The following is an 18,345-nucleotide window of genomic DNA, read 5'->3' as shown; positions in this document are numbered from 1 at the left end:
CATAAACACATACATAAACACATACACATACTTCCCATTCCCCGTGCTGGATCAGCCACTTTTTGTCTTACCATCCTCCTGGTATCCTTGGACAATTCCTTGACAGCTTTGACACTTCCTGGATAGGTTTGGCAGCTGCACGGTTCCTTAGCATTTCCTTGACAGTTGGACGTTTTCTGATAGTTCCAATGAGTTCGTTGCGTAAACGGTGCAAAATCATATTAATTTTTAACAACCCCAAAGGGTGCTTTATCTCTCCCAAAGGTGTACTGGAACCCTATCCAAAAGGGCACCTTACCTCTCCAAAGAGTTTCCTGGCTATCTACAAGAATCCCCCAAGTTCAAACCTCCTCTTTGCTGTTCTGATCTGCACGCTCCAGGTTTCACACTCCTGTTCTTCCAAAATCCCATTTCATGGTGGCAACTGGTGGTTTAAATGGCTAGTTGCCTCCATGAATCATGCATATGTAAACCTTGTCCATCTCCGGTCTCACCTCCGTGAAGATGGAAAATCCCCAGTTCGGTTACGGGACATAGAAATTTTGGTCAATTCCAGGATTTCCACCACAATGGAGAGGTCCTCCATTTTGGCATAAATCATAGAATCCCTGCAGTATAGAAGGTGGCCATTTTGGCCTATTGAGTCTGTACCGACCACAATCCCACCTAGGCTGTATCCCTGAAACCCTCACTTACCCTGCTAATCCCCTTAGGGTCAATTACGGTCAATTTAGCATGACCAATCAACTTGAACCACATATCTTTGGACTGTGGGAGGAAACCAGAGCACCCGGAGGAAACCCACACAGACACGGGGAGAATGTGCAAACTCCACACAGACAGTGATCTGAGACCAGAATTGGACCCGGGTCTCCTGGTGCTGTGAGGCAGCAGTGCTAAACAGTGTACCACTGTGCCACCATCTGGGCCTATGCTTACAAAATAAGTGAACCTGTAGCATCCCCCTTCAGTTATTTCCGATTTGTATCATTTGGTTTTCCTCAATCCTTTGCTTCTGAAAGCTGATTGAGGCACACATACTGTGTAAAATCATGTCTCCAGAAAGCTGCCAGGCAAACTCTGTTGGTCTTGTGATGGGTAAGTCTCTTTTTCAAAGTGCTGGGTCGAGGGGTCTGGCAGGGGTGGGAGTTTGATAAAAACAGCCCTCTTCCCCTAGCCTCCAACCTCCTGCACATCCTTTATTCCAATGGCTGCTTCTCCCCACCACCACCCCCTGTCTGAAGGTGAGCTCCGTGATCCTCGAACTCTCGCTGGGTGCATCACCAGCAGCAGCCACCATTCCCGTTGGCATTACCAGTAGCAGAGAACTTTTTCTCAATTACTTATTATTAATCACAAGTGGGCTTACATTAACAGTGCAATGAAGTTACTGTGAAAATCCCCTAGTCGCCACACTCCGGCGCCTGTTCGGGTCTATGCACCTAACCAACACATCTTTCGGACCGTGGGAGGAAACCGTAGCATTTGAAGGAAACCCAGGTATACACGGGGACAATGTGCAAACTTCTCACAGTGACCCAAGAAGGGAATCAAACCTGGGTCCCTGGCGCTGTGAGGCAGCAGTGCTAACCACTGTTCCACCATGCCACTCACAGCTGGGGTGGGATTTCCATTCCCAGGTTCTGAATCCCAGGAAAGTTCCAACATTGGCCAGATAACCCTTACAGACATCAAATCCATTTGGGTCCTCCCCTCAGAGGCAGTCTGAGGAAGACAATGTCCCATATCCTGATGTAACATGGATCATTCCAGCATCCAGTGAAGGAGTTTATTGAAGTGGGCAGTGGGACTAGAATGGTTGTTAAGCCTGAAATTCAGAGCTCTTTCCCATTATACTGCAGAAGTTACTGCTCAATGTATACTCGTTGTCTGCTCCATCTCAATACACTTCCTCCAGGTGCAGTTTACTGTGATTCCAACAAACCATGTTAAACTGTTAGAGAAACTTTAAATGTCATAAGGGAAGCGTAAAATAAAGGTTGGAAAGTGATACTATTTTGAAGGGTCTTCAAATTTGGGGAAGATCAGGGGGCATGGGAACTTTGTCAGTAATCAGATAAAGTAACTTTGTGACAGATTATACTAGCCTCTAAAATTAAATAAAGAATTTTGTGAAAAACCAAGCTGAGGAAATAGATGCCAGAAGACAGAGTGGCAAAAATTGTGCAGAATTTACAGCTGCCAATTCCTGTTTATACCAGGGGAATAACCTCGTGAAACACTTCCAAATAATACATTTCTTAACAAAAATGTCAACTTCTTCAAAAGAAAATCAATTAATGTGACAGTATAATCTATTTCATTATTCAGTCCTCTCAGCGCCAGGGACGGGGGTTCAGTTCCAGCCTCAGGTCACTGTGTGGAGTTTGTATGTTCTCCCCATGTCTGTGTGGGTTTCCTCCGGGTGCCCCGGTTTCCTCCCACAGTCCAAAGATGTGTGGGTTAGGTTGATTGGCTATGCTAAATTCACCGTATTGTCAGGGGGATTAGTAGGGTAAATATGCGGGGTTATGGGAATAGGGCCTGGATGGGATTGTGGTGAGTGCAGACTTGATGGGCCAAATGGCCTCATTCTGCACTGTGGGGACTCTAGGAATTTCTTGTTTTGATTCAGATGCTGCAATCTGGAAACCCACTGCTCAAAGGATTATTACGGAATTGATTATAATGGAAACGTTGGTGATAATGAAAAGTATTTAACTTGTCAGCATGTAATCAAGGAGATCTTCCTTAGGTTTTTTTAAACATATTGGTCTTCCTTTTGAGTAATTTGTAACAATTGTCTATTACAGTGAAACCTTCTCATTCATGCTCACTGGGGAAGATGGGAGTCGGAGATTTGGGTATTGCAGACGATTATTGGTGAGTATGTATCTCCATGCCAGAACTCCCTTTTCACATCCAAGCTATGCTGCCCCCCTTTGGTCAGAGTGTAAAGCGTATAGCTCACGATTTAAATTACAGCCATTCCTTTCTCCCATTCCCCGACGCCAACTTTCATTCTTTTTATTGAAAAATTCTAGCGCAGCAATTTAGTTATTGAGAAACTGTCAGGCATCTGGTCAAATTAGGTAAGTAGGAGGCTCATTAGATGAAGTGGCAGTCTGTACCTCACAAAGAGACCAAAACTGAATTTGAGTAACATATGGACCTCGATTTAAACAGTCCTCGGCCAGCTGCTGGATAAATTACAACGTCTTGTTGGAGCGCTCCATGCAGAGGAAGGAGATGGGGAAAGTTTAAATGATCACATCATGTTGCTGCAGGAGTCCCTTTGTTCCTGACTCATCCAGCAGCAGCTTGTGGTCAGTTGAGTTAATTTTTTTTAAACTGCTGGGCCTCATTACAGTGACAACCATTTCACTTCTCACCCAGAATGGCCAGACAGTGAATAGAAAGCCACTTCTGGCCTATGGAAAATTGAATGGGCCATGGAGGCAGACAGCGCCACAGGCAAGTGTGGAGAAGGGAGGATCTAGGGGGATCTTTTAAGAGGGAAGTGGGTGGTCCATGAGGGGGGATTTCTTTGTGCAGCCTGGGTGAATAGCGTTTAAATCCACCCCCAGGTTTTGTTAAAACTGAATTCCATTCTCATGTTTGTTTGGGTTGGAAGTTGGCCCGATCTTCTGATGCCAAAAGTGGGGAACATTCAGACATTGGTCGCTCTTGCATTTTGGGACCATTTGAAAGTCTTGACTGTGTATCCGCAAGATAATTTCCAGTGGGCAGATTGCGTATCCTGGGTCCCTCCAGAAATGTCTCTGACATTGAATTCAGTGTTGCACGATACTGACTGGATACTTATTCTCAGTAATTGTCCCACGGTTGATTTCTGACTTAGTGATGTTGTTAGCATCATGCTGGTGGTGGATTCATAGAATCATATGGTGCAGAATGAGGCCATTTGGCCCATTGAGTCTGCAGCAGACTCAATGCCACCCAGAGCCTATCCCCATAACCCCACATATTTACCATGCTAATCCCTCTGACACTAAGGGGCAATTTAGCACAGCCAATCAACCTAACCCACTCACCTTTGGACTGAGGGAGGAAAACAAAGCACCCGGAGGAAACCAACCAAACCCTGGGGAGAATGTGCAAAGTCCACACCTGAAACTGGAATTGTACTTGGGTCCCTGGTGCTGAGAAGCAGTGGGGGCATACCATTGATTTGGAATGTGGATCCTAAAAACTGAAGGTCCGTTAGACCATTCAAAATTGATGTGATGCAGGGACAGTACATATAGAAGTTGTAGAACTGGAGCAAATACATCTGAAAACCTGTGATTTTATCAGAAATTAACTGAAGTTTTACAGTGCAGTTAATCCTGCTCCTGCAGAGAGAAAAAATATATTTATCATAGTAGATGTTTGGGTGTATATAACTCGCAATATAGTGATAGGTATGGTACCATATTAGTTATATGATTGTATTAATAATCTGAGATGCAAGTTCAAATCCCATCTTGGCACCAAGGGAATTTAAATTCAGTTGATTAAGTTAATCGAGAATAAAAAGCAAGGTTTAAATTTTCTGGTCCTGCCCACCCAGGGATCAACATGGGCAGGACAGATAATTTGACGGATGTACAAAAGGCGCACTGACTTTGGGCAGGGAATTTCCAATCCTGCAGCGAATGGGATCAGAAAATCCCGCTCCAAGTATCAGTAATGGTGACCATGAAACTATTGGGTTATCAGTTAAAAATCAGCTAGTCAGCTCCTTCAGGGAAGGAATCCTACTATCTTTACTTGGTCAAGCCTATATGTGACTCCAAACGAACAGATGGGAAAAGAGCAGAAGATTGTGACTAATTGGATATCTCTTTCAAAGAGCTGGCAAACTCATGGTGGGGCTGAATGGCCTCGTCCCATTCTGTAGGATTTTATAATTGTATAAGAAATATCAGGGTTCTCTCTCCATTGATCTTCAGCTAAAGAATAATGTTGGCTAATTTAGATGCAAAACCTGTTGCTAGGCAAATTGAAGGGAGTGATAAAAACAGAAAGGAAATAATACACCTGTCTATTGCTGAAGCTCCAACCACAGTGAGAAGAATAACATTTCTACTTGGCTCCGTTGCCAATGTAGCAGACGTCAAAGGCTGAAGTTTCATTCCAGACCATGAACACAAAATCTAGGCTGACATATCAGCATGATATTTTCGAATGAAATATTAAACCAAAGCTCTTTTAGTTTGGCTGATTGCAAAAACTTCAAGACACCTCAAAGCTGGGCCAGGATTTCTCCAGCATCCTGGCCAATAGTCATTTCCCAGCCTAACCCTCTGTGATTTTTCTGCTCAAGCTCAAGAGTAGGACTGGAACGTTGGAATTTAGAGTTGAGTGTGTTGGCTGAAGACACTTGCCAAGTACTGAAGAGGTTCACAAGGGTCCCATATCCCTTCTTGGAACAGTTGCTATTTGATTACGGCACTGTGAGGCTGATACTTGACCCCGTGCAGTAATGTGCTCAACTAGGAGAGATAAGTCATCAGGGAAACCTGGAATCCAACAGGATACTTGTCCAAAAGTGAGATTAGAGTGAAGGGTAGTTGGGTAAGAAGATGAACCATATCTCATCCACCAAAAAATAGCTGAGACTAATAAGTGCCTGCAATCCAGCCATGACAGATTATGCCTCTCTACTGCTAAAAATCTGAATATCCCATCCACAAAATATTGACAATGATCATCAATTCTGGATCGAAAAGACTGGAGATACAATGGATATGTCAAGATAAAGGCATTGATTTTCTTAATGCCTAACATTTTTCAGTGTTAAACAGTCATGAAATCAACTATATTTCTGGCCCCAAAACGGCCTTGCTGGCTGGGCCAGCATTTATTGCCCATCCCTAATTGCCCTTGGACTGAATGGTTTGCTGGGTCATTTCAAAGGGTGTTTAAGAGTCAACAACATTGCTGGCGTCACATGTAGGCCAGACTTGGTAAGGATGGCAAATTTCCTTCTCTAAAGTGATGTTAGTAAACCAGATGGGTTTTTGTGACAATCAATATTGCTTTCATGGTCATTGTTAAACTTTTAATTCCAGATTTTTATTGAATTCAATGTCACCATCTGCCATGGTGGGATTCAAACCTGAACCCCCTGATCATCATTAACCTGGGTCTCTGGATTCCAATGACAATACTGCTACACCATTATCTCCCCCAAAATATTGAAGCACATCACTAGGCCCTTAATCCAGAGATTGTCACTGAGCTCAAGCAGACTTCAAGGGGCATGTCTTAAGCCCATGAAAACAAAGGGGATGTGACTTTGCTGGAATAACACCTTACCACTGGGCCTCCCTATGCACCTCACCAATGGATCCATGTAGGAGTGGGAGAGCGAGTTCTCATTGGAGCCTGTGATAAAGGTAGACACAGATTCAAATGCAGTCAGTGGCATATTTCACCACTGACCACAAAATGTACTGAGTGGGAATTTCCACACAACCTGCCACGTGTTTCACTGCCAGTAATTGACCAGTGACGGAATCTTTTGGTCCTGTCATTGTTGATGGGGTTTTCCATTGAATGCACCCCTTGCTACCAGGGAACCCGTGGCAGGATGCGCCATCAGCAGGACTAGAAGATCCCACTGGTGTGAATAGCTGGAAAGTTCTGGCCATTATCTTTTTTTCAGTCGATGCTACTGAAAATGTTGGAGATCACATTGGAGAAGATTGCACAGCAACACCTTGGAATATAATTTTCTGTATCTGAGGTGAAAGAAAAATGGTTTTACTAACCTTTCACTCTAAATCAATGATTGACACAGACATGCCAACCGCCTGTGTTTTAGGCAGACAATCATGCTTCAGCCAGCATATTTATGCATTTAGAAATCAGAGGGGATTTAATTTTCCTGCACTGTGCACTGTAGTCCAAGATGTATCTGTAGTGGTCATACAGAACTATCCTGCGTGATAGGATCTTTCACTTCTGAATCTAGGCATTTTTACAGAAATTGCCTATCAATCGATATAGAGCCTTGATGAATATATCGTAGCAAATTGCTATTAGTCCATACTAAACCATGCTCTAGTTTATCATGCACTAATCCATTCTTTCAAATAAAAGCCATCCTAGATATTTTGTTTTCTTTTTGAGTTTGACTTTAAGTTTAACTATTAAGATTCAAAATTCACATTTCTGACCAAGATCATGTTGCACTGGCGTTTATACAAGTCTTCAAAAATTAAAAGGAAAACTGGCATCTTCCCCCACTGGATCCTAAATGTATTTGCAAAAACATGCACTAAATCTTTTGACTTGCCATTAAAGAATTGGTGTAAGTCTGGATGGAAAACTCAGTGAGCCTTAGGAAGATGTAAGAAATAGGAGCAGGTGTAGGCCATTCAGCCTCTCAAATCTGAGACAGCAATGGGAATCCTTTGTGGTGGGCTTTATAACCTCTAATAATCTATCAGAAATGTCAACCAAACACACTGCCATTCATAATGCGCAAAAAATCCATAATTCCCATTGAATAAAGTTTCAATCCCCTTAATTGGCCATTCAACTGTAAAAACAAACATTTACTTAGAAGCAGCAACAAGACACGTAATCCTTTAATAATTTCTTAAAACTGTCAGTCAAACTGTATTCATAACCTCCTGCCACTAACTTTTGAAATTTAGCCAAGCATTCAGAAATGGCTCAGCTGTCAAAACAAGCCTTTGCATCTCCAGACAACAATGGAGACTATTCAAATAGAAAGAACAGATGGTGTTGTTCCGCCCCCATCCCACCTTTTCCAACCAGATTGCTTCCATTCTTAAGAATGGAACAAATGGTTAGATTTTTTTCGAAGTTTCAGCGGTATGGAATTTGTTTCTAAGTTGAAGAGAATTGGACATTTAAATCCCTGTCCGGATAACAACTTGAAGCTTTCCAATCACACTTTTCAATAGTTTTGAATACATTATGGCACTTTTTTGAGTGTGAAAAATACACTAATGCATCTCAACACTCAAGCCATGTAAATGCCAGCTCAGCTTTGAAGGGCAGAACCCTATGATCCAACTGAAGGGGCAATTACAGACAAGTTAACTTGACATCAGTCATCAGGAAAATGCTGAAATCCATTATTAAGGAAAAGAGTATTTAGAAAATCATACTATGATTAGGAAGAGTGAGCCTAATTTTATAAAGGGCAATCATGCTTGATAAATCTGTTAGTGCATTTGAGGATGTAACTAGTAGGATAGATAAAGGGGTACCATTGAATGTAGTATATCTGAACTGTAAATGACTGATAAAATATTATACAAGAGAATGGGTCACATTTACCACGTTAGTATGAAAACACAATTCGTAAAATGACAGAAATTAGAGTAGGAATAAAGGTGCTATTTTCAAGTTTTCTGGCTGTTACTAGTGGGTTACCAAAGCATTAGTGCGAGACTTGCAGTTATTTACCATTTATATAATTGGCTTGATGACGGGACTGAGGGTAACGTAAGCAGTTTTCTGACAATACAAAGCTGGGAAAAGTAAGAGGAGGAAATAAGAGCCTGCAAAAGGATTTGGATATGGTGAGTGGGCAAGAAGGTGGAAGATAAAGTATAATGTGGGAAATGTGAGGTTATTCACTTAGGTAGGATATTTTTTAAATGCTGGGCTACAAATAAACGTTGGCGTTCTGAGAGATTTGTTTGTACAAGAACAGAATTCAACGGATAGGTAACACATAGACCGATTGAGTAGAATGGATGTACATTCTTTGGAGTTTTGTAGAATGAAAGAAAGCATCCACTCTGTCAAATCCTTTCAGAATCCTTAGAGACTGTTACCCGGGCTGAGGGCTCCGACCTTAGGAAAGGGGACAGCTCTTTTGATATATGGGCTGGATTTTATGACCCACAGGGGGTGGGTTGGTAAGTAGGATGGGGTCTATAAAATTGGGCGCCCTCATTCTTGCTTAATTTTACCAGCAGCAATGGGTGCATCAAGTGGCCACTTAAGTAATGGCCACTCAGGGGCCTCCTTCAGCAGCCATTTACATCTTACCCACTTTGGGGAGAGCTCGTGTCAAGTCCACCCAGTATAACGTGGCATGCTGGTGGCCAGGCAAGTGGGGGTGCCTCAACTTAGGGTCTCCAGTGCTAATTGGTGAGCCCCCTCAAGGTATACACCCCCACACTTTCCTTGAAGGGTGGGAAGATGGCGTTGGAAGTCTTGCCTGAAACCAATTAATGGTCGACAGCCAGTGTAAAGAGGGGATTTCATAGAGATTTATAAAATTCTAACAGGACTAGATACAGGGAGGATTTTCCCAATGGTGGGGAAGACCAGAGCCAGTGGTCACAATCTGACGATTCAGCGTGGACCATTTAGGATGGGAATGAGGAGCCATTTCTTCACCCAAAGAATAAGCCTGTGGAATTCATTACACAGGAAGTAGCTGATGCCAAAACATTGAATGTATTCAAGAGGCGGCTGCATATAGCATTTGGGGCGAATGATATCAAGGGTTCTGGGGAAAAAAAGCAGGATTACACTATTGCATTGGATGATCAGCCATGATCGTAATGAATGGCGGAGTGGGCTCAAAGGACCAAATGGCTTCCTCCTGCTCCTATCTTCTATGTTTCTATGTAAAATTCAGCCCAAATTCTCTACCTAAGAGACGTGTGGATGTTTAGTCCTCGAATATATTCAAGACAGAGATCAACACACTTTTGGTTTCTAAGGTATATGAGGATCAGACAAGAATGTGAAGTTATGTTTGAAAATCTGCCACAAATTTGTTAAATAGTGGAGCAAGCTTGAGGGGCCATAAGACCGATTCCTTCTCCTATTTCTTATGTTCTGTCAGTGTCACTGCTTGTTCTCACGTTATAGGTAAGGTCATTGGTTTTCAATTTCTACAGAAAAACAAATTAAGTTACAGAATATGATCCCCAAAATACTGATAAAAATCCGTAAATCGCTTGTAATTAAAAAGGAATTTAACCTATTCAACAATCTGGAAGCAGTGGTCTTGGTTGTGGGCTGATATTCAGAACTGGCTGCTGTTGAATTGTAGGTTTTTTTTAACTGTTCAGTTTTCTTCCAAGCTGTTTGTCAGATTTTGAGACTTTTCTAGGTTGGCATGTGTGACCATATTGTAAAAACATTCATCTTGAACTTTACACACACAGGAAAAATATCCCCAGTTATAGTGAGAAGTTCTATGACATGTTATGCTTTTTCTGAATGTTAATATACCCGTTAGCAGCAGAATAAGCCACATCTCCAGCGTCCAGTTCTTCAATCCGTCACAATCTCAGTCCCAGCTGTTTCCGATGAGAAGTGACAGTTCTCAGTCTCACATGTGTAACCTTAATAAGTTGTGTGGCTAACTTGCGAAACCAATGTGGTGAAAAAGTTGCTTTGAAATTACTGTGGTCATGGCTTCCTAATTCTGGCTCACGAGCAAATCTCCAGTGGCCACAGATATATTCAGTTGTCTAGCTGGTGCCGACAAATCCAATGGCCTACAGAGTCCGATTGTCCAACGCCAGGGAGTTGACATCATTCAACACAATCTTCTCTAGCAGCAATCTCAGCCATTGCTAAACATAAATTATCCTCGGTGTGATTTGAATGGCATTGACTATTCCCTCTGGAGGAGTGTAGGTGCTGGGAGAGGTTCTTTTTCTGGGGAAGAAAGAGAGAGTGAGATGGTTGAAGCTAGATGGAATATCAATATATTTAATTGACCCATCTTCTGCAATTACTCAGCAGGGATTTTTCCCAGCACTCTCTTACTGTAACTTCACTGGAAAGTTGCCAGGAACACCTTATAGCTGCATAAACAGGTTTCCCACTGCACTTACAGTGTAGCTATAGTGACAGAGGAGGAAGTAGCTCCAAGGAAATTTCAGGTTCCGAGCTTCCATTTTACCTCAGATCCATCAATGTTAGAAAAATAAGTTTAACTTTTCCCTTATTTTTCTGTAGTCTGTATCAATGTTCCTGGGCCAAAGTGTTTTTATTGGCATTTACCAAAGATAGCTGTGGGCTGGTGAATATCCAAGGCCTCTGGCAAGATGTGGACATTCCAGTGGCTTTGACAGTGTGGATTTTAAGCAAAAATTTTAAATAGTTGATTTAATCAGTCAGTGCTTTCAGGAGCAATTTAATACCTAATAAGGGGAAGTGATTCATCTTTTCAGTCAGAGGTGAACTTTACCAACTAGCCTTCTTCTATTAATATCTTCATTTACACTTCCTGGCAACCAAATAAAATATTTGGCTTTTAACTCTAGCTGCATTGCAAGGTGTAGAAGATCACTGCTTCTCTGACCTTCTCATTCTTGTTCCTCCTAAACTCCAAATATGGCATTCTGAATAGTCTTTCCCCTTCTTGCAATGTCAGTATTAAAATCAAAACTCCTTTTTTGCCAGAACTGCAAAACTGTGGAATTATTAAATTTTCTTCACAATCTTCAAGTGTTAACATCCAACTTGCCATGATTTCCTATCTTCTCTCCTAGCCTTTTGTTCTAAGAGTTCCCAAAGAACAATGATTACTATATTGCAGTTGCCCCAACTTATTAGCATCAAGATGGGAGGTACAAAGGTTAGCACTTCTGCCTCACAACACCAGGGTCCCAGGTTCAATTTCGGCCTTAGGTCGCTGCCTGTGTGGAGTTTGCATGTTCTCCCCATGTCTGCATGAATTTCCTCTGGGTGCTTTGGTTTCTTCCCACAGTGCAAAGATGTGCAGGTTAGGTTGATTGATCATGCTAAATTGACCCTAGTGTCGGGGGGATTAGCAGGGTAAATGTGTGGGTTTGCGCGAATAGAGCCTGGGTGGGATTATGGCCAGTGCAGATTTGATGGGGCAAATGGACTCCTTCTGTACTATAGGGATTCTATGATTCTAAGATGATGTTCCTAGATTAGCAAACCATTCCTATAGATCATGTAAAAGTTTGATTTATCATATCTAAGAGCCTTTTAATTATATGTCAGTGCAGAGCAAGTATCATCAATAATGTAGGATAAGTGACATTTTAAGAAAAGTGTCTTTGATAGGTTAGCAGGCTGGGTCCTTTTACCATGAAAAGAGAATGAGAGGTGACTGTACTTTGATTCCAGGACTATATTGCAATTCAGGGTCACAAGTTTTTGCCATTGATCTTCTTGTGACTGAACATGCTAGTTCAAGCATACTCCCTGGCTTGACCCCTGACTCACCTCCAACACAACCCGAGTAGTCCCTTCCGACAGTCCTGACTCTCCCCAACCTGACAACCCCTTCTGACCCTACTACCCCCAACCCACTTGGCCATGCCACCACCTTCCGTCCTGCCCACTACTTCCTTAACCACTGCCTTTACTGCCTCATCCACCCTATCCCCTTTCCCACCCTACCCACTTACTTATCCGCCTTATACACTTATTTTACTCACCATACGCCCTTACCCACTTGACTTACTCACCCTATGCCCTTATCCACTTACTTATCCACCCTACCCCCTTACCCATTTACTTACCCATTCTACTCCGTTACCCACTTACCTCACCCGTTCTACTCCCTTACCCACTTACCTCATCATCTCTACCCCCTTATCTGCTTATCTTCTCTCTGTAGCTTTTCAAAGAAGCTTTGGGAAATGTAAATTTCTTACTTACAGAATATGGCAGCTAGTGCTGTAAAATGAGGGTGTGCTATCTGTATGGATTCACTCAGCTGCTCCCTTTGAGGTTTCCTGCATTGAGTCAGTTCTGCAGGACCCTCCATCAGAAGACCACCCTGAAACATCAGAGGGAGAAAAGTGTGTATATCATTATTCAGGATCAGAAATAGGGATTCCAACCCGCAACAGAAAATTCAGGCCAAGTATTTTTGTTACATAGGGGGAGTATTTTTAATTTTTATAACATGTTTCTTTCCATTTCAGCCGAGTGGTAAAGGCCCTCGCTTACCAGAGGTTTATTGCGTCATCAGTCGCCTGGGCTGTTTCACCCTCTTTTCAAAGGTACAGTGTGACACTTTGAATGGCAAATGTTGTCTAATTTCTTACTGACATCTTCAAAGTATCACTGAGAGTTGGTGTTTCTGCTAATCAAGAATTAGGAGAAATTTCCTATCAGAGGTTGATTAAAAAGTTATAAGCATGTTTAATGTGACACACTTAGTCACTGTGCCTTAATATTTTCGGGAACAGCCCCATAATAGATGGTAATCAACATTTTCAACATTAACACAGTGCACAAGACTATGTATAATTTTCCTGAAAATCTCATCCCTTTTGTACAGGACTAAAATAATAGCTTGAAGTGCAGGCTATGGCAGGAAAGTTCTATATCTCTATGTTAACATTATCCATAACTCATATCACTTAGAGTTGTAGAAGTAAAATCAATAGATTTATAAAAGCAATGACTTGGCAATAGGCTCGTATGGTTAGAATAGTACCAAGTTCCCATACAGTTTCTTAAAGAGTCATTCATGGTGCACACTGTCCTGGTAAAACAGACTTGGTTCTAATCAATGTTTTGGACCATTTAGGGTAAATATTCACCTTCACTGCATGGGCATTGAGTTTAATGGAATAAAACACAAATGGGTTCACCCATGGCTGGCATGGTGGCACAGTGGTTAGCACTGCTGCCTCACGGCACCAGGGACTTGGGCTCAATTCCCGGATTGGGTCACTGTCTGTGTGGAGTTTGCACGTTCTCACCGTGTCTGCGTGAGTTTTCTCCAGGTGCTCCAATTTCTTCCCACTCTCCAAAGATGTGTTAGTTAGGTTGATGGGCCATGCTAAATTGCCCTTAGTGTCAGGGGAGACTAGCTAGGGTAAATACATGGGGTTAGGGGAATAGGGTTTGGGTGGGATTGTGGTTGGTGCAGACTTGATCGATTGGCCAAATGGCCTCCTTCTGTACTGTATGATTCTATGAATTAATTATGCATATAGCGAGATCAAAAATCCACTGTTATATCTGTTGGGAGTGTGGTCTTTTTAACTAAAGAGTAAATGAATAGCTTTTTTGCATATCTGGGTATTTGTTTGTTTAGAAATTGTAATCTTAATCTATATATAGGCAGGGCTAAAGAAAAAAAAAGTAGGAATTTTCCAACCCTTTCCTACCGGCCTGCAGTAATCCATAAAATCCAAATGAGGACATTAGATAGGATGACATTGGATATATGGCACAGAAACAGACCATTCAGCCCAACACCCAATGCAGTGTTTATGCTCCATACAAACCTCCTCCCACCTTTCTTCATCTAAATCTACCAAAGTAAGCCTCTATTTCCTGCCCCTTCATATGCTTGTCAAGTTTCCCCTTAACTGCATCTTTATTAATTGTTTCAACCATTGGCTGTAGTAGTGAGTATTCATCAATTGAAAGGGATTCTGTTCTATCAGTGTTTAGCTGCTATACGACCACCAGAAGGTTTTCAATCATGTCTGCAAGATAAACTGGTAACTGCTGTGATGCCTTCATTCTGCCTCCCAGAAATCTTCACACCTTCAAACAGAGCTGGGAGATGGATCCACGGAGACAAGGGCTACCCTCTCAAGATGTGGTTGGTGACACCTGTAAGAAACCCTACCACTGTAGGGAAGCTACAACTAAAACCTTGGTTAGGTCACATTTGAAGTATTGCAAGCAGTTCTGGTCACCACACTATCAGGAGGACATAGGAATTTTGGAGTGGGTGCACAGAAGGTTCAACAGGATGTTGCCCAGTCTCGAGGGTGTTGACTATCAAGAGAGGTTGAATAAACTAGGATTTCACTGGAAAGGAGGAGGCTGAGGGGAGACCTGATAGAGATCTACAAAATTATGAGAGGCATAGACAGGGTGGATAGTCAGAGACTTTTTCCCTGGGTGGAAGTGTCAATTAAAGGAGGCACAGTTTCAAGGTGAGAGGGGGAAAGTTTAAGGGAGACGTACAGGGCAAGTTTTTCATACAGAGTGTTGGATGCCTGGAACATGCTGCCAGGAGGAGGTGGTGGAAGCAGGCACAAGAGCAACATTTAAGAGACATCTGGGTGAGTACATGAATAGGGAGGGAATAAAGGGATACAGACAGACTTAGGGCAGATTTTTTTGGTTTAGCTAGGGCATCATGATTGACACAGGCTTGGAGGGCTGAAGGGCCTGTTCCTGTGCTATACTTTGCTTCATTTTTTGTTCTTTGTTCATTAATCATTTTAAAAAGGTGTTGGATACGAACTAGAGGTTGCAGAATTTATCCGGTTCTTGGCAAAAAACAGGCATTAGGCATGACTTTGGTTTCAAGGAACCAGCATGGGCACATTGGGCTGGGTGACCCCTTTCTGTGTTGTGTTTTCTATGATTCTATGAATGCTGCCTCCTCAGGGTAATATGTTTACTCAAACCATCTCCTCTTCGATTCACCTACTGCACTGTCCACCAACTTCTGATTCCAGTCCATCTGGACCAAATTCCTTTTCAACTTAGTGATGTTAGTCTTCCTCCAGAAAAGTACTTTCATATTTGATTATTCAGGTAGATGTTTATCCAATTGTTTGTTCCCTATAAAACAGTCTAGAAATAAGCTTCTCCTCCAATTTCTGAAGTAATCCATTAACTTCCATGTGGTATGACAATTTGCCCAAACACACAATGACGTTAATTCACAAAGTCAGTGTTCTCCTGGCTCATGTCTTATGGGGACAAGCCAACAACAGTTCCAGATACAAAGTTGGCATTTATTCAAGATTTCCTGTTGAAGTAGAGTTGCAGCTGTGGGGCAATGATGTTGTTGCTGGAAAGAGTGCAAATGGCTGAAACTTTCACCCTTAATGATCAAATATCTGAAGCTGCACTGAGCCAAGAATGTTCAATGCTATGGTCCCTGTGAACGATGATGGAATTAGACTAGACTAAATACCAAAATTATCATAATCATTGAAAGAGATGTCAAAAGTAAATCGAAACAAAAATAATCAAACACTTTGTAAAAGAAGAAACCTCACCCTGATTTGAAATGGGTGTCATTGTAAATGGGCAGATGCACAGATTTGACATCAACACAGGTCATCTGAGAAATTCCTTCACATATAATCAATGCACATGTTGTTGGTACCATGACATGAGAATTGTAACCTTCAGTAGCAGAGCTTTGCATAATGCTGTAGATGGCATAATGCTCCATTTATTCAAAATTAACTTTGAACATGTTGCACAAAATGATGAAAATCATCTATCAGCAGTAGTCATTGAATATGATAGAAGTAAAACAAATTTACAAATTTTATGTTGATCAGTATGATGCTAATGTAAAAGGGAACACTTCTTTGTTTCTGGTTGCCAGCTAACATGCAGAGTAAAGCTTGGTTAAATCTGGGTACCATAGTAAGTAAGGACTGAACCCTCGTGATGGTTTAGGTTATGGAACATGCAAAAGACAACCACAAATCTGGATGGCCATTCAGGACTGTACTGCAGATCTCCTGCCAATAGGTTAAAGCCTCAAAACACATGAGAACACCACCACCTGAAGTTCCCCTCCAAGCCACTCACCATATGACTGTCGCTATGTCAAGATCCTGGAACTCTCTCCCTCACAGCACTGTGGATGTACCTACACCAAATGGATTGCAGCGGTTCAAGAAAGCAGCTCACTACCACCTCCTCAAGGGCCATTAGGGATAGGCAATAAATGAATAAAAATAAAGTAATGTTAACCCCTTTATTTTAAATTAGTTAGCACTGGCTTTAAGATCATACTGAATGGAAAATCGAGATCTACCAGTCTAATTGGAAGAGAATTCCTGAAGATGATGATAGGATTGGAAAGGAAGGGAATAGATGAAGCAAAGGAAGGCTCAACTCTAATGATTAAGGCACTTGCAAAGGGGTAATCACACTGCTTCTACTCTCATACTGAAATAACTTGGCTTATGATCTGCATCAGATAATTTAAGATGATACATGAGCAACTGACTTTTTAAAAATGTATTTATGGGATATGGGTGTCGCTGGCTAGGCCAGCCAGCATTGTTGCCCATCCCTAGTTGTCCATCAGAAAGGTGAGTGAGTTGCCTTCTTGAACTGCTGCAATCCCAGTGACACAGGTACACCCACATTGCTGTTAGAAAGGGAATTCCAGCATTTTTGACCCAGTGACAGTGAAGGAACAGTGATATTTCCGTGTCAGGGTGGTGAATGACTTGGATAGGAACCTCCAGGTGGTGGTATTCCCAGGTATTTGCACTCTTGTCCTTCTAGGTGGTCGAGGTTGCAGATTTGGAGGTGTTGTCTAAGGAACCTTGGTGAGTTCCTGAAGTGTATCTTGTAGATAGTACACGTGGTTGCCACTGTTGATTGGTGGTGAAGGGAGTGAATGTTTGTAGAAGGGATAGCAATCAAATGGGATGCTTTACCCTGGATGTTGAGCATTGTTGCAGCTGTTGGGCCGGGCTAGATGAGCATGTTTCATCACACTCCTGATATGTGCCTTGGAGATGAGGTTTTGGGGAATCAGCGCATGAGTTATTCACACAGCATTTTTAGCCTTTTTCCTGCCCTGGTAACCTTCTGCACTCATACAAATGTTCATCTACATAGGAACTACAAAGTTCTTCATCTGTGCTACCACGAAAAAGCCAGATGGATTTGTCTGAAGCAAGATGTTTGGCTCATTTTAGTTTCAGCCTTCTGGAGCCTAAAAAGCCCCCATCTGTTTCTAAAATGATTTCCATGTCCTGGTCTCATTCACTCTTCCTGGTAATCTGTTCTAATTGTTGAACTCTCAGCATAAAGATATTTCAGGATACCTGCCTTAAACATAGGCAGTACAGCTGTGAATCTTGTTCTTCTATGCTGATGTATCTGAAAGTACTGTGCCAGTCTTATTTCCTCCAAGCATCCCATGAGGTCCCCTTTCACAGTTTTGTTTCAAAGGGGAAGTAATGAATTAATCATTGTCAGTTCTATTTCAAAATGTATAACACAAACCTTATACAAAATTCCCTTTCAAACATGGTGGACTAAAATCTCTGGTTTTAAACTGAACCAAATTAAAAGATTGCAACCAAAGGAATAGCAATTATGTCTGTACAAGGATTTTGCAAAAACTTACAAGGAGGTTATGAGGATAGTTCTGCAATATTTGAGAGCACCAGTTAAATTATTTGTGGATTCTAACTGCAAATGATGGAGTAAGCACAACGAAAGGCAGCATCAGCATTTTTAAGCAAATATGTTTAAATGCACCATTCTTTCAACTTTCTAACCACAGCCTTTCATGGTCAATAAATCTCATCCCACAAAAAAAATTACGACGAGGCCACCAAATCAGTCAGGCTACATGAAAAGAGAATTGTTTGAAAG

At 41.9% G+C, this 18,345-nt stretch overlaps 1 protein-coding gene across 2 annotated transcripts in view; it reads left to right on the top strand.

The window, feature by feature from the left end:
• Positions 1-18,345, top strand: part of dennd2b (DENN domain containing 2B) — a 378,412-nt gene that overhangs the window by 290,566 nt on the left and 69,501 nt on the right. For both annotated transcript variants that reach the window (XM_080190197.1, XM_080190196.1), the window contains exons 11-12: positions 2,814-2,883; positions 12,927-13,004. In XM_080190197.1, the coding sequence (XP_080046323.1) occupies positions 2,814-2,883; positions 12,927-13,004 (148 nt within the window). The remainder of the gene's footprint in view (positions 1-2,813; positions 2,884-12,926; positions 13,005-18,345) is intronic.

Source organism: Carcharhinus amblyrhynchos, chromosome 6, assembly GCF_965287045.1.
Source record: "Carcharhinus amblyrhynchos chromosome 6, sCarAmb.v2.hapA, whole genome shotgun sequence".
Classification (NCBI taxonomy): domain Eukaryota; kingdom Metazoa; phylum Chordata; class Chondrichthyes; order Carcharhiniformes; family Carcharhinidae; genus Carcharhinus; species Carcharhinus amblyrhynchos.
This window is presented reverse-complemented; position numbering and strand designations above follow the sequence as displayed.